We start from the raw sequence: 16,393 nt of genomic DNA on the forward strand, positions 1-16,393 counted from the left end.
TTTCCAGAGGGAAAATGTTCTGAAATGTGGAAGCACACAAAAATGCTAAGCTTATAATCCAACCAGTCATAGCGTGTACTGCTGTGCTGCCCTCCCAGCTGTGGTGCCACTGCTGCTCACTTTAGGTGATGGGGATGAGGCAGCGTGGCAGCAAGGGTCTGAGAAACAATGGGCTGATGGTGGCAGCCACAAGTGCATCTGTGCCCCATCACCATTATAAACCCTCCTGCCCTCATCACCATGCTGTCCTGCCCCATCCCTGTCCTGACACATGACAGCACTGCTGAAGGCAGGAGGGCAGCACCCCACTTCATGTGCCACAACCAAAGCCAATGTGATATCCACAAGCACAGATGCACCCACAGAGGCCTTCTCTGGTGCCCGCAAGGTCCCCCCCCCAGGTAGTCTTGAAAGAAGCATTCTGTTGTAGCCAATAAAATAGTTTGCAGCATGTGCTTGGTTGTGTGTGTGTATGTGTGGTGGCACCAGGGCTGCGGAGTCGGTACGCCAAGCCTTTGAATCTGACTCCTCTATTTTTCTACTGTCCAATTCCGACTCTGACTCCTTCATAAATGGCAAGTGTATATTAACTAGTAATAACAAATTTACTGTAGTAAAATGGTAGCACAAGGCATTTCATCACCACCGTGTGAATCATCAGGCTAGATTGACAGAACATAAAATATATTTATTTGATTAAAATTTCTGAACAAGAAAACTTCCCTAAATTCCTATGAAAGTTTTTATTTTGAAGCCGGAGTCAGAGTCGGTACATTTCTACCGACTCTGACTCCACCCAAAATTGCTTCCGACTCCGACTCTGACTCCACAGCCCTGGGTGGCACAATTTATCCAGTCTGCAAATGTGCCCATGGGCCCCAAAAGACTGGCAACTCCTGAGCTGCTTGTTGGAGGAATACAACAGGCAGATTGATCCCATGCAGAAGTCTCACTGAATTCAACAGAGTTTACTTCCAGGAAGGTGTGCATAGCAGTACAGCCCTAATCTGCATCCACCTCCTTTTACGTTAAAACCATTGTTTCTTGTCCCACTTTCAGTTGAGGGATGCTTTATTGTTATCCCTTCTTTATGAAATCTTTTAGACACTTGCAAATGCACATATGCATACAAACATGACATTTAAAATTTCATGATTTGTTAAGTCAAACGCAAGATTCTAGTTATTTAATTCCAAGTAACATGACAGAAACTGGAACAGCTGAACATTGCTTGCTCTGTAACTCATTAACCGGAGAAATTCCCTTTCCCCACCCCTTCACAAAAATGTTAATCCCCGATGGCTAAGCTCTCAGAAACCCCTGCTAGGAAGTATGTTTTCTTTTCCCTTCTTATACCAGATGCCTGCCAGTGAGCCTCCCCTCCCCGGTGTCTGTCTTACGTCTCAAACTCACAAGAGTAACAACATTATTGGCAGCACAATACTATAGAACTCCCTTATGTTCGTCAACAAATGGCAAGAGGCAACGGATCACGCCCCCAGAGCAGCACAAACGCCCCCCAACTATGATCACAGACCGCCCGATGGAGTATTATTGCCTTGACATACAGTGCTGTCTTTTGCAAATTTACTCAGAAGCATATGCCATTGTGTTCAATGGAGCTTACTCCGAGATAATATTGCACAGGATTGCAGCTTTATCTCCCTTTTCCCCCCAAGAGCAAAAAAGCCTTCTCCTCAAATCTATTTGCATTCCTTCATGAGGAAATATCAGCCTGCGCTGAAAACTTTACGAACAGCAATACACAAACTTTCAGATCCTCCCGGAGTTTGGTTTAATTTCTCTGGGCTGTCGAAGAGGACACTCGAACTCGCGCCTCAAACGTTCTTGGCTTGGGGTGGGAGAGAAGAAAGTGAGACACCGGCCAAGTCCCTGTCGCAGTGCATTGTGGGCCACGCACTGTTATATGTAGGAGCCGCAGAGGCTGCCGGGAACAACGGGAGGCGGCGACGAAAGTCCGAACTGCGGCGGCTGAGGGCCCGGCTGGAGGCAGGGACGGCCAGCCTCGCTCACCTTCACCGGCCCCATCTCCTCCGCACTGCTACGGGACTCTGCCGGGCACAGGTCGCCGCTCCGCCTATCGTCGCCGCGGGTGAGAGAAGCCCGGAGTAAGGAGCCTGAGGGAGCGCCGCCGTTCTGGCCACCTCGGATGCGGAGGTGGCGGCAGGAGGAGGCGAAGGCGGAGCGACCTGGGGTAGGAAGGCCGAGCTTGAGGGTGAGGAGCGGCGAGTAAAGCCCCTCGCTCGCGCTTGCCTATCTCCTGAGGCCTTTGGGAGTGGAAACTCCACCATCTACCTTGGTCGCTCGGCTCTCTGGCGAGGAGGAACTGCGAGGAAAAGGAGCTCAACTCCAGACTCCCCGCCCCCCCCAACTTTCCAGCGCCGTCTGGTCTTCTAGGTCTCTTCGTTTGACTTCTGCTCTTGGGGGGGTGGGGAGCAGGGATTAGGGCTTGTTTTTTCCCCTTTCAGGGAAAGAGGGTTGGCACCGAGTTCTCTGGAACGGTTTCTGTATCCCTCCTCGTCCTTTGAAGCTTCTGTTCTATACATTACCCCCCCTTCTCAAAAAAAACCCACAACCCATTTAAGAGGAATTATAAATGTGGAACAGAAGACCCGGGAAACTGAAGGAAGGAAAAGAACTTGCGCTGTCTAGCAAGAGGCGAAAAAGAGGAGTGCCTCCCAGCTCCTGCGAAAATAGAGTAGTACTCTTAACTTTTTTGTATCTTCCTTTTTTTAAAGTAACGCGGTCGTGACCTAAAGTGAGCTTTCTATACCGATTACTGTTGATTGATTGTGGGCCCTGAAGCACTGAAAACAGTTGGCCTTTTTTGTTTTTTTGCACACACGCTTCTCTCAACTGGCTTTTGAGAGACCTGTGGACCAGGGCTAGATAGGAAAGGAGCTGAGGACTGGGTTGTTCGGATCTGTTTCTCTACTCTAGAGAGCCAAACTAGTTGCTGCTCCTATTGCACCATCTCCTTTTCTGAGCAAGATCATTTATCCTTTTGTTTGAGTTTCAAGGATTATTTAATGAATGGATTTTGTAGACAAGCTGGATGGCTACTGTTCCATTTGAAATGTTTTTGGAAATCATAATGCAGAGTTGCTGAAAAGAGCTGATATTGCTGGAAATTTTTGGCCTCTGGCGAAGCTGTTTTGTTACTCACACAAGGTAATGAAACAATGGAAGTTTATAAAAGATTTTGGCTTACAGCTATAAAACACTAGAGAAAAACAACAAAATACAGTCTGCTCTGATTATGTTGCTTGATATTTAAGAATTGTGTATGAAGTTCATCTATATAATCATAAACGTATGGGGCGAATGGAATTGGTCCCATTACATGGCCCTTGAGAAAATTGCTTGCTTATGTTTAACTCAATCACTATGAACATCTAAAAAAGGATAAAGGACTTTATTAGAGGAATCATTTAATTTGGTTTTAGTATAAACTGTAACAGTTAGTCAGGAAATTAACACTGAAACTGATAAATTTACTCAGGTTATTAAGTTTTTTTGTAACGCAGTACTGCAGGGTATGTTCATGTACATATTAAAGCTTAGACAGCTATATGATCACTGTATTAGTAAAAATAGCCTAACATGTATGTTGATGGGTCTTGTGTTCAGTTTCTGTGGTGGTAGCTTGTGATACATTGTAGGGTCTACTGTGTTGTTTCTGCTTTGATTTTCTGCTTGTTCGTGAGTTTGCTTTTTGCCTTGTACTTTCTAAGAATGATGAATGCATCCAGCTGCAAAAAGGCTCTAAAGCTACTTCTGTAGCAACATATTCCTGTAATGGAGATTATGTGGCTACCATAATAAACTGAAAGGCCTGGATGTATACAGTAAAATGCAGTTAGCTTTTATGATGGAATTGAGAATCTGGGGGTATCTATTCTTCTATATATGGATTTATATACATCATAAGCTTGCTTTTGCAGTGCTTCTGAGCCTAGGATAATACATGTACTTTAACATATTTGCATTGTTCATTAATTACTGCCTGTGTTTCTCTACTTGTAATGCAGATTAGATTTCCTGTTCTCACCCATAAATATGTTTACCCTTCTGCCTCTCTCTCAACTTTGACAGGATAATGTTTAAGTGAACTTGAGAATAGGACTCTATAGGTAATTGGTTTTGTCAATTTGTAGATAATATATATAGCAAAAGGCTCTTATGCTAGAAGTATACTGTTTAGCAAGAAAACACAGTGTTACATTAGCAGTAGCTATTAATAATGCATTGTCAGTTTATGCTTGGCTTATAGATTTCATTTGTGATGTAATGCAGTTGTAAAGACACTGATGGTAGATCTCCACTGCTACCTCCAGATAAGTTAATGAGGATGTGGGATCTTTTGTACGTAGTTGGGTAAGGCCATTACACATAAAAGCTCTGTTACTCTGGGTCTGTATTCTTTGCTATTTAATGGTATAATTAAATAAGTCTTAAACTTCATTTCAAGATGATGTGCGAGGTGATGCCAACCATCAGTGAGGCAGAGATTCCCTCAGGGGGAAGTGGAAGCCATGGTTCAAGTGTTCCTCTACAGTCGGATGCTGATTCCCATTTCGAACAATTGATGGTATCCATGTTGGAGGAACGAGATCGCCTCCTGGACACACTGCGGGAGACTCAAGAGACTCTAGCATTAACCCAGGGTAAACTGCATGAAGTTGGTCATGAAAGGGATTCTCTACAGCGACAGCTTAATACTGCACTGCCCCAGGTATGTTTTTTTTTAAAGCAAGCAAACTTTCATATCATTAAACTTTAGATCACTGTCTTCAGCAATTACCACATGAGAGAAATGAAAAGCTGCAGAGAGCTCATAGCATGACTACTTCTTTGCTTTGTGAAATCTTCTAGGAAACATGAGGAAAAATGTTAAATGTGAGAAACAAAACTCGGAAGGTTGCTTCATGCTATATTGTAATTACAGCATAGACAGAATCTTGCAAAATTAGCTTTAGGTGGATTTTTAATCTTCCTCCAAAATAACAGTTTGTAACCAAGGTGGCCAAGATTTCTAAGGCTGGAATAAGCAAACTTTTGTGTGGTTCTGTTATAGTAGTGTAAATTGAAAAAACTGACATGCCATTGAAGGTGAAGTACTTGTAAAGATATCTAGGGATCATCTTACAGAGATGGTATTGAGTGCATAGAGAACCTGAGCATCTGAGTAGATGGAGCGATTATATCTTTAAAAAGTTGTTGTTGTTGATGATGATGATATTATTATTTTTAGTTGCTTTTCCCCAAAAAAGAAGCTCAGAGTGACTTACAACATTACAAACAGATATAAAAATAAATGCTGATAGGATAGTTCTGGTTGTGCCCCCACTCTTTCTTGGGAGGAGAGACAGACGCTCCAGAGACAGCAAACATGGTTTCTTAATGTTCTACCCCTAACCCTAACCCCATATGAAGAAATGCAGTAGCACTTTGTCACCATAGTCATTCTCTGTGCCAGGAGAGAGATGTAGCATCAGTCATAGCTTGCGGCCATGTTTCTGTAGATAAGAGAGCACAGCACGTTATGGCTCCATCCTGCAATCTTTGTATGCTTCCCCCCCCTCCTGTCAGATACTGAAGTCTCATAGTAGGAGCAGGCACAGTACTCTATAGTTAGCATGACTGGGAAAATACAGTAGTGAGCCACTGAAGCATTTGTGTATTCTTTCTCTTGTGTAAAAAAACAAAAAAAGTGCAACCTACCTGTAAGAGTGACATCCATTGAGTTTCACAGCTGAGTAAAGACTTTGGATAAAGTCTGTTGTCATCAAATGTATTTGAGTACATCAGTTGCTAGAATGTGAGACATTTAAATTTCAGCAATATAGCACCTCCCCAGTTAATGTTAGGAAACATAGCAACAGATTATTGATCTCTAATATTTCCAATAGCTTAATGTCGAGCACATGCAAAAGGTCCCAGATCCAATCCTTGACATCTCCAAGTAGGACTGGAAGAGACCCTGTCTGAAACTCTGGTGAGCTGCTGCCAGTCAGTGTCAACAATACTGGACCAGTGTTAGTATCAGCTTATAAAGCCCTAAATGGCTTGGGACCCAGCTACCTAAAAGAGCACCTTTGTCAGAGTATCAACTGTCTTAGGCCCTCAGTATCAACTATCTTGGACCTATTATTGTCAGGGGCTCTCCCAGCCCTATCTACAGATTTTGGGGATTGAAACTGGGAACTTTTGTTGCATGCAAAGCGTGTTCTCTATCACTGAGCTACATCCCTTCCCATAAGGCAGCTTCCTATGATCCTGTCTTAATTGAACCATCACAGCTACTTCAGAGATGTGCCTCTGGTAAACTGCTTGTTCCCTTCAGTATTAAGTATCTGCAGATTATTTGGTTGTTTTTAAACTGCCACTTAAATGGTGACATATGTGTGAGCTTTCATGGAATGCAGAGTGCAGAGAAAAGCTCCTTATTTTGGTAGTGGTTTTAAATGAGAACACAATGCATTGTTATATATAATTGTTAGAAGATCTTGAAGGCTTTTTTCAGGTATGTGTGAGAGAGGGAGGAACTGTGTATTGGTCTTAAGAACTTGAGTACTGTCCAGAAATAGGCCAAAAGGAATTTATTTTCTCTTCTATATTATATTTGGCAAAGGCTGTCATCACACTCCAGTTTGCTTGGCCACAAACAGGTGGCGCTGCAAATTACAGCAAGACAAGAGCAGTAGACAGACAGTCCGGGATAGGCTGCTTCTGCCCCCACTCTGCAGTTCCTATTGCTACTGACTCCTTTTCTTCTTTCCGTCTAGCCTGGCAACTTACTGCTATCACTGTCAATTAGGATAAAGAGTGACAGGGGGGCTGAAGGAGGAGAGGAGGCTAAGGCTGTAGCAGAGGAGGAAGGGCAGGTAGTGAGATGACCATGAGGAGGAGGTGGGACGGTGACTGAAGGAGGGGAGGAAGCAAAGAGGAAAGAATGTGTGGCTGAGGAGGCAGTGGCAGTTGGAGGAAGAAAAGGACACGATAAGACAGTGATGAAGTAAGGCTGGCCTGGGCAGTCTGTGTGCTACAGACTCCTACAGTGAAAAGTGCAGGAGGGAAGAGAATGGCCAAAGCCCCCCCCATCCCCTCTCAGGTGAATAACACACCAAAGTTTGGTGAGACCTAAAGGGGGAGGTTGTTTGGTGAGGTCCAAGGGGAGTGGGGGTAGGCAGAAGACAGGGTTGTTGGGTGAAGTGATGGAAGCAGGGTTGAAGCCCCTAGTTATTTATATATGTATATATGATGAAGCAACTATGCCACAAGTTGATTCCACTGCGTAAGACAGTGCCACCCCAATAATTGGCATGAGATTACAATAGCACATTTAACCGTCTCGTAGCACCTAAAAGGCTAACAGACGTGTTCTGGTATAAGCTTTTGTGGACTCAAGCCCGCTTTGGCTGAGTCCACAAGAGTTGGTTATAGTAAATTTGTTAGTCTTTAAAGTATCACAAGACTCTATTTTTGCTGTAAGAGACTAACATGGCTACCCCTCTGGACATTTAACAAAGTGCATATAATTACTGAATAATAATAATCACTCACTAACACCACTGGATAAAAACAAGGAAACACATAGTTTTTCCTTATATTGGGCCAGACCAGAGAGTCCCTGTAGATCTGGGTCTCAAATCCAGGTTCACTGATGCTAACTAGATATTGAAAATTGAACTTAGGGTCTAATACATTCAAAGTCTGAGCATGCTATCGGTGGCAGAACTTAAGAAAGAAATGATGCAATGAAGCCCCATGGCATTCTTTCTTATTTATTACATTTATACCCCGCCTTTCTTTTTCATGAAACCCAAGGCAGCTTACATATGGTTCCCAGGCGGTCTCCCATCCAGGCATTGACCAGACCTGACCCTGCTTAGCTTCAGCAAGGAGCTGGCCTTATGTGCCTTCATTCATCCAAATTTCTTTGTTGAAGAGATTGTTCAGAGAGATGGGGAAACCTCAGGCCCTCCAGATGATCTTGGATTACAGCTGTGCGTCATCCTGGATGGAGCAAATGGGAATTGGCGACTCCACAGGTTCCCTATCTCAATGTAAGGAGAAGCTTAATAGGATTGCATTGAAAATTTTGGTATACTGTTTGCTAGACTCTAGCATTTGGACTAGTTTGGATGTGCCTATGTCTATCTTAATGAAATTAAAGTTGAAAATCTATAGAGGTAATAATATTTATTCCCACACTTTTTCTGAGCAATATGCTTAATAGTTTAATGAAAACTTTTAAACCTCTTTTGGTTTTGCTGTAACCAAACAATTCAGGTATTTTAGGGGTAACTTTCTCATTACTGTTTTATTGTGCTAAATGTTCATCATATAAATAACCTTTTGTCTAAACTGAAATTGTTTGCAGATAAAATGGAATATGTTGGTCTAGATAATTGTGTGACTTTTTGGAATGTATTGTTTGAGAGTTATAAATTATTTTAATTTAGGCCGTAATCCTATGCCCTTTTACTTGGGAATGAGCCTCACTGAAATTGATGGGACTTCTGAGTAGACATGTATAGAATTGTGCTATTAATGCTGTGGAAGAGGAATAGAGCAAGTCAGTTATACATCAAACCAGAAGAGTAGAGAGGGCTTATTTGTACTTGGTAGTGGTTGGTGAGGCAGGGAAGGTGTCGTGCACCTGGTTTCTGGTGCTTACTGGGAGGGGTGAGGTACAGAGAGCTCAGCATGGTAAGGGCATGGCAGCAGAGACAATCCAATGCTTCTGCTATTGCACCTGCACCGTGATGAGTTCCCCATGCCTTGCAGCCTCCCTCTCGGTAAGTGACATCAGGAAGCTAGGTGTGCAATGCCACCCTGCCTTCACCACCCCACTGACTGTTACTGTTCGTTCTGTAGGGCATTTTTCTTCAACCTTGGGTCCCCATATGTTGTTGGACTAAAGTTCCCATCATCCATGACCATTGGCTAAGCTGGCTGGTAATGATAAGAGTTGCAGTCCAGCAACATCTGGGGACCGCTGGTTGAAGAAAACTGCTGTAGGGTATGCTTACATTTGTGGCAATTGCACCCCTCCCCCCAAAAAACCCCCACTTAAGACTAATGGAAAAGTATATTAATTTGTCTCTAGTGGGCTTTAAGTTCTTATAGTATGTTATGGATTGAGATGCTAGTCTTTTAAGTACTACAGCATAAGGCTGCAGCCTATTCTTTTATGATTAATCAGTTATTGGAGACTGTGAGGAACACATTAATCTAATAAAATTATGTTTTGTACATAAAATATACACTTGAAATAAAAATCTATACATGTGAAGTAGTTGTATGTTCTTATTTAAAATAACTTTCTTTTGCTGTGGCAACAAATGATCAACTCAGTTCAGTTATTGCTGTTTCCAGGCATCATAAGCCTGGCAGTGAAACCATGACAGCAACACTAAAATTAAAATTAACAGCCTTGCCCATGAAAAACACTGTAACCTCATATCACAGATTTGGGAGGGCTTGTGCTAGGTGAACATCTCTAGGGAAGGAGCACCACAGTCTGGATCTTCTCTCTGGTAACGCCTCATTCCTGGTTGCCGCACACTTAAAGACAAGCAAGTTTTAAAAAATGTTTAACTAATTCATGCTCATTCCTTGACATACTTTATGTGAAATGTAGGGAAATATATATGGTGATGTGTGACTTGAATTCATGTCCCTAATTTTAACTTGGAAATGCACACTCAGTTTGCAAGGTATTGGTTTCTTTAACATACAGAGGAAAGGGACGCTAGAGGGAAAGATGAGGCAGCTCAACTTGGTGCACACGTGAAATGCCTAATGAAGCTTTTACATACTTTCATAATCATGAACACACACAAAAATCACATACAGCTAAACAGGAGAAACTATTGTCTGCTGAAAAAATCGCAATACTGTATGTGAAACTACACATTTACTGTCAAATTATGTGCAAATTAATCTGTATTGAATACATAGATTGAACATTTTGGGCGTGTCTTATTTTTGGTCAATGTATACAAGTTACAGCTTTTACTAACTACACAAGCTGTGATGAGAAGAAGGCTCTTTTGTCCACACCCTTTACCTTCCAGGCATCAGAAAGCAAGCGCCCCAAAATATCTCCATTCAGGCCTATACCATGCCAGCTAAGCTGTGAGCATTCCAAAGCTGCCCTGTGGCATCACCACACAACAGAAGCGGGTTTGGCCTAGTTCTCTTGTGGGTCCCTGCTCATGTTCTGACATGATGGCCCAGGGCAGCATGAATGAAGCTCTCTAAAACTTGTTCACTTCTTTATTGGTCATGTAGTGTGTTTTTGCATTTACAGCTGTTAAGTAACACAATTCGAAATAGATCAGGAATAGACTCCTTTGTTTGTTGATGAGGAAGGACTTTTTTCACATAGGCATGAACCTCTCCCACTATTGATGAGTAACCAAAATTATTAAGAGGCTGAAGCAACTCCCATATGAAGAAAGATTACAGCATTTGGGGCTTTTTAGTTTAGAAAGAAAGCAAATAAGGGAGGTATTATGCATGGTGTGGAGAAAATGAATGGAGAAGTTTTTCGTTCATAACTAGAGCCCAATGAAGATTCAGGATAGACAAAAGGAAGAACTACTTCTCATAGTCAAGGGATGGGGAACCTTTGGACCTTCAGATGTTGCTGAACTACAACTCCCATTAGTCCCAGCAAGCAAGTCCAGGGATGATGAGTTATAGTTCAGCAACATGTGGAGGGCCAAGATTTTCCAAACTATAGGGAACCATATGACATAGCATACAGTTAAGCTCCCAAATGATGTAGTAATGGCAACCAATGTATGGCTTTAAATTCATGGAAATTTAGGCAAATTCATGGAAAATAAGACTATTGGTGGCTACTAGTCACAGTGGCTATGTACTACTTCTAATATTGGAGGTGGTATGTTTCTGAATACCAGCTGCTTGAGAACTGAGGTGGGAGAGTGCTATTGCTCTCATGCCTTGGTTGCAGCCATCCCATAGGCATCTGATTGACCACTGTGAAAACAGATGAACCTTTGATCTCATCCAGCATATCTCTTACATTCTTGGTACATGCAGATGTTGTTCATAAGGGCAGAGCAGTAATTCCCAGAAGGCCAGAGCACACTACTGTGCTATGAGAAACTAGTTGGTGCATTATGATAAATTGATACCTCTTATGAGCCCAAAGTACCCAAGAACAAATGACCCCTCTTTCATCACTGCATAATTTATTGCTCTAGTCTTTCCTCCTTCCATTTGGCCGCTACAGGTGAGTTAATCCTGGCTTCTTTGTGTTAGGTGCGTTTGGCTAACTCAATAACTTCCAATGTGGTGGTGCAGCATAATCGTTCATCCTTGGAGAGGAGGCTTCCTATTGAGTCTCTGCATGAGTCACTATTTTGAGCATGGCTCCTTCTAGTTAGGTGTAATCCCAAAACAGTGAGTCATGCCGAAATGTGTAAGGACTGGGTTGCACTGTGAGTGTGTCATTGTTATTCTTAACACTCTAAAATGACTGACCCTGTGGCCCACTAGCTGTGGCTGGATTGCAACTCTCATCATCCCTTACAGTTGGCTTTGTTGGCTGGAGCTGATGGAAGATGTAATCCAACATCACTTGTAGAGGGCCACAAGTTAGCCACCTCTGCTCTAAAACATAAACTTTTTTTGAGGGGGTAAATGTAAAGTGTACATTTTCATTAAATGTGCCTCTAGTTTTCTGGGGGGGGGGGGAGAGAGCTGTCTTGAGAAGCACCGGGGCAAAAGCAGGAAAGAGTTTAAACACAACATTCATTCTAGCCATTATAGTTATTGCATTATATTAGATCTGGGAGATTAAACTGATTCAGGTGTTACTTATGAACTCAGACTAAACATTAAACCTACAAAGACACAGCTTGTTTCAGAAACTCTTGTTTTCTTGTTGACAAATAGGTAGGGATACAAAGCTGATGCCAAACTGAGTACACATTAAAGCCCCATGAAAGAGATGGCTAAAATTCGTACTTATGAAATTGGAGGTTACAAAATTCATTTGCATACTAGGTAGTAATGAACTTGCAAGATATAAATGTAGGTGGAAGTTTAGATCTTACAAGGTGGCCAAGTTCTTTCAGTAACTGAAAGACTCTCAGATGTTATCTGTGTCAGCACCTCATTACAATATCTGAAGTGCATTCCCAGGAAAATGAAATTAATTCACACCAATTTTAAAGCCTCTTGGCTTTACTGGCTTAATATTTTTAACAATGCTTTTCCCAAAGTAGTAGAAAAAACAACTGGAAGAATAAATCCTTATTAATTTTTTGCTGTTATGTGCTTTCAAGTTGATTACAACTTATGGCAACCCTATGAATCAGCAACCTCCAATAGCATCTGTCATGAACTTACAATTTCTAACTTTCCCTAGCTCATGCTTCTCACATTCCATGTTCCTATTGTGTGTGTCGTGCTACTCCGGACTCTCGCATCTGTGTACATCAGCCTCTGGGCTTCCTTTCGACTTTGACCCAGCTGCGTCATTAGTCACAGCGCTATTCGTACTTGTCCTTTGTTCTTCCCCAGTAGCTCGATGAGTGCCTTCTGACCTGGGGGTCTCAACTTCCAGCACTATCTTGTGTTGCATTTTGGATACTCTGTTCATAGGGTTTTCGTGGTAAGAGGTATTCAGAGGTGGTTCACCATTGCCTTCCTCTGAGACTGGATGCATCTTAGTCTGGTGTCTCAGTTTTGACCATTCCGCCTTGGGTGCCCCTGCTAGGAGTGTATCCTCTTGGTCTAGACTCCTGATGGCATTGGTCTCAGGTTCTTTGACACGCTCAAACCCCTTCACCACATTACTTCCTCAAATATTAGAAGTATCAATATGTTACAATAAAACAAATAACCAAGCTCTTGATTCCAAATATCTGATATTGCATAATTCAGACTATATAACTTTGGGTTCATGTAGCAAGATTCTAGATCTTTCTCTCTCAAACTGATTACTCTTATTCATTGCATTTTGGAACAATTCATGAGCAGCTTGTAAATCGGTTAAAATATTCTAGTTGCTTTTGCATTCTACTTGTTGCTTAAAGGAAGCACGTTTTCTTCGGCATAGTTTAAATACACTTAATTTTGTATTAATACACGTTTAGAATTAGTGCTAAGATCTTTGTTCTGTGCCTCAGAGTATCATATCAATTACTCTCTTCTTCCTGTAGTTTACTCTTTTTATGTGCTTGATAGTGGGTATTGTCTAGGATATGTAGAAACAAAAGGTAAAAGACCAAAAGTAGCTAAACATAACAGCAAGCCCTTAAACACTGCAAGGTAATTTTTTTGTATTTGGCAGATTTGCAAAATGGCCAAAAATATAATTCCAGAGTGCCATTTAGCATTATTTTATTGAACAATGTGTGCTTGGCATTCCACAAAAAGCAAGCCTTGGTTGTTGCCCAAAGCTTACAGTTCAGCAAGATTTACCTCAACAGAATTTAGTCTTCAAGATCCATAAAAATGGTCGCTGCCTTTTAATGTGATGTTTTAGCAAAAGTGCAGAGTTCTAATAAAATGTAAATATTTTTTTCTTAAATATTTATTTATTTATTATTTGGTTTATATCCCGGCCTTCCTGCCAGCAGGAGCCCAGGGCGGCAAATATTAGTATGTTCTGTTTCAGAACATGTGATTTCTGTGTTGTCAGCTAGGTGTGAAATGCAGTTTACACTTTTAATTACTTCAAAGATTCATTTGAAAATTAGGTTGGCTGTTTTTTCAAAACTTGTTGAACTAGAAATACTGGATATTTCATTTACTTAACAGAAAGTATATTTTACTGTGCCATATGCACTAAGAGAGGTAATTTAGGGAAAGGCTTCTCTGCTCATAAGTGCTGCAGATAAATGCCTAAAGCTAGCATAGTCTTACAGGTTCAGTTGCCAAACAAAACACCCTATAGGAGGGTGAATGTTCCTATTGTGAAATCTTGGCAATTTTTTTCTCCACAGTCCCTAGGACTATTGGATTTGACTGAGGGGAGCTGTTGAGAAAAAAAACGTAATGAGAAATTCAGAACTCTTGGTGCTTAAAAGTCAAATATAGGCCACTAGACTATGTAAAGCATACTTGTTTCTATAGTGTATTCATAAGGAAAAATGCAGTTGCCACAGGCATTTTATAGTAAGCTTTCCCATAGTTTTTTAGTTGCAGTGATGAGAGGATTTATGAAAAGATACCTATGGCCATCAAATAGAACAAGAGGTCTTCTGTTCATCAGTTGACTGGTCAGTTTTTTGGTCAGATATTGTAAAATTGTCAAAAAAAAATTAAGCATTATGAGAATGAAGAAGATCATCAACAGGTTTGATAGCTAGTTAATTACAGAAAACCAAATTAGATAGTGCACTATTTTACTATTTCCCTAAGGAGCTCCGGGTAACATACATACATCTCCTGTTTCCCTGTTAATTTTATAGTTGCAACAACCCTATGACATCGGTTAGGTTTAGTGTGTTATTGCTTAATGAGCTTCATGGCTGAGTGAAGATTTAAATGTGATTATCCCTGGTCCTAGTCTAATACTGTATACCATAGACTGTTTTGGGGATATTTGCAATTATTTTGTAGCAGGTAGCCTCCATGCCCCCCCTTTTTTTTTTTACTTCTTCACATTTAAAAAGTGCCTACATGATCTCCAGCTGTTTTTACAGGATCCAGTGCTGGGGTTGAGTATTTATTTATTAAATTTGTATCCTACCTTTCCTTCCAAAGGAGCCCAGTGCAGCAAACATCAAAACGTTAAAACACAATTTATGAGAAAATAAAATATATTTAAAACAAAAACATCCAAAAACATTTAAAAAACAATCACGTACCTTCACAGTTACTAATTTCAAGATTGCCGTAGCCAGTATCAGCCATCAAATGCCTGCGTAAACAGTAATGCCTTTAAATTTCTCCTAAAATTTAAGCAGTGAGGGAGACAGATACACCTCACCATGGAGGGTATTCCTCAAACAGGGAACACCACCAACAGGGTCTCCCTTGCCAATTGTAAGGAGTGAGATGGTTGATTTTGGGGGTGTACACTCCTTTAAAGGACTTGGGTTCCAAACCATATAGGGTTTTGTACACTAACACCTTGAATTTGCTCATAAGTTCACTGGCAGTTAGTGCCAGACTTTGAGGACTGATGACAAAGGTCCCATTGGGCTGTCCCACTTATCAACCTAGCAGACTCATTCTGAACAAGCTAGCCTCCAGATCAGCTTCAAGGGCAGCCTCAATAGAGTACATTACAGTAGTCTAAACGGGAGGTCACTAGAGCATGGGCAACTGAGGCCGGGCAATCCCGGTCCAGGAATGTCCATAGGTGGTGAACTAGCTTAAACCTTCTGGGGAGACTCATGGATTTGGGAGTTGGAGGTACTGCTTGGCAGTGGCTCCGCTCTTACTTGGTGGATCATCTCCAGAAGGTAGGGCTTGGGGAGCACTGCTCGATACCCTGGACTCTCCATTGTGGAGTCCCGCAGGGATCGGTTCTGTCCCCTATGCTTTTTAACATCTACATGAAGCCGCTGGGTGCGGTCATCAGGAGTTTTGGAGTGCGTTGTCACCAGTATGCTGATGACACGCAACTCTATTTCTCCTTTTCATCTTCTTCAGGTGAGGCTGTTAATGTGCTGAATCGTTGCCTGGCCGCGATAATGGACTGGATGAGAGCTAACAAACTTAGGCTCAATCCTGACAAGACTGAGACGCTGTTGGTGAATGCCTTCTCGGCCCAGATGGTGGATGTCCAACCTGTTCTGGATGGGGTTACACTCCCCCGGAAGGAAAAGGTTCGTAGTCTGGGGGTTCTTTTCGATCCATTCCTGTCCCTCGAGGCTCAGGTAGCCTCGGTGGCACGGAATGCCTTCTACCATCTTCGGATGGTAGCCCAGCTACGCCCCTACCTGGACAGCGACGACCTCGCCTCAGTTGTGCATGCTCTGGGAACCTCTAGATTGGACTACTGCAATGCACTCTACGTGGGGCTGCCTTTGAAGACAGTTCGGAAACTACAGCTAGTGCAAAACGCGGCAGCCAGACTGTTGACGAGGACGAGATGGTCCGCACACATAACACCTGTTCTGGCTCGTTTGCACGGGCTACCTGTTCGTTTCCGGGCCAGATTCAAAGTGCTAGTTTTGACTTATAAAGCCTTACACGGCGCGGGACCACAGTACCTGGCGGAACGCCTGTCCCGATACGAACCTACCCGTTCACTACGTTCAACATCAAAGGCCCTCCTCCGAGTTCCGACCCATAGAGAGGCTCGGAGGGTTGTAACAAGATCTAGGGCCTTTTCACTGGTGGCCCCCGAATTATGGAACAGTCTCCCTGA

General features: G+C 42.3%; 1 protein-coding gene across 11 annotated transcripts in view; it reads left to right on the top strand.

Annotated features, from left to right (window-relative positions):
• Positions 1 to 1,910: 1,910 nt before the first annotated feature.
• Positions 1,911 to 16,393, top strand: part of PPFIA1 (PTPRF interacting protein alpha 1) — a 112,268-nt gene continuing 97,785 nt past the window's right edge. For 5 of the 11 annotated variants that reach the window (XM_061610695.1, XM_061610696.1, XM_061610700.1 and 2 more), the window contains exons 1-2: positions 1,912 to 3,192; positions 4,493 to 4,756. In XM_061610695.1, coding sequence (XP_061466679.1) covers positions 4,493 to 4,756 — 264 coding nt within the window. In that variant the 5' untranslated portion in view covers positions 1,912 to 3,192. Of the gene's footprint in view, positions 3,193 to 4,492; positions 4,757 to 8,015; positions 8,091 to 16,393 lie in introns of those variants that run through there. The other 6 variants (XM_061610698.1, XM_061610703.1, XM_061610702.1 and 3 more) reach the window with 3 other exon arrangements.

This window comes from Rhineura floridana, chromosome 2 (assembly GCF_030035675.1).
Source record: "Rhineura floridana isolate rRhiFlo1 chromosome 2, rRhiFlo1.hap2, whole genome shotgun sequence".
Classification (NCBI taxonomy): domain Eukaryota; kingdom Metazoa; phylum Chordata; class Lepidosauria; order Squamata; family Rhineuridae; genus Rhineura; species Rhineura floridana.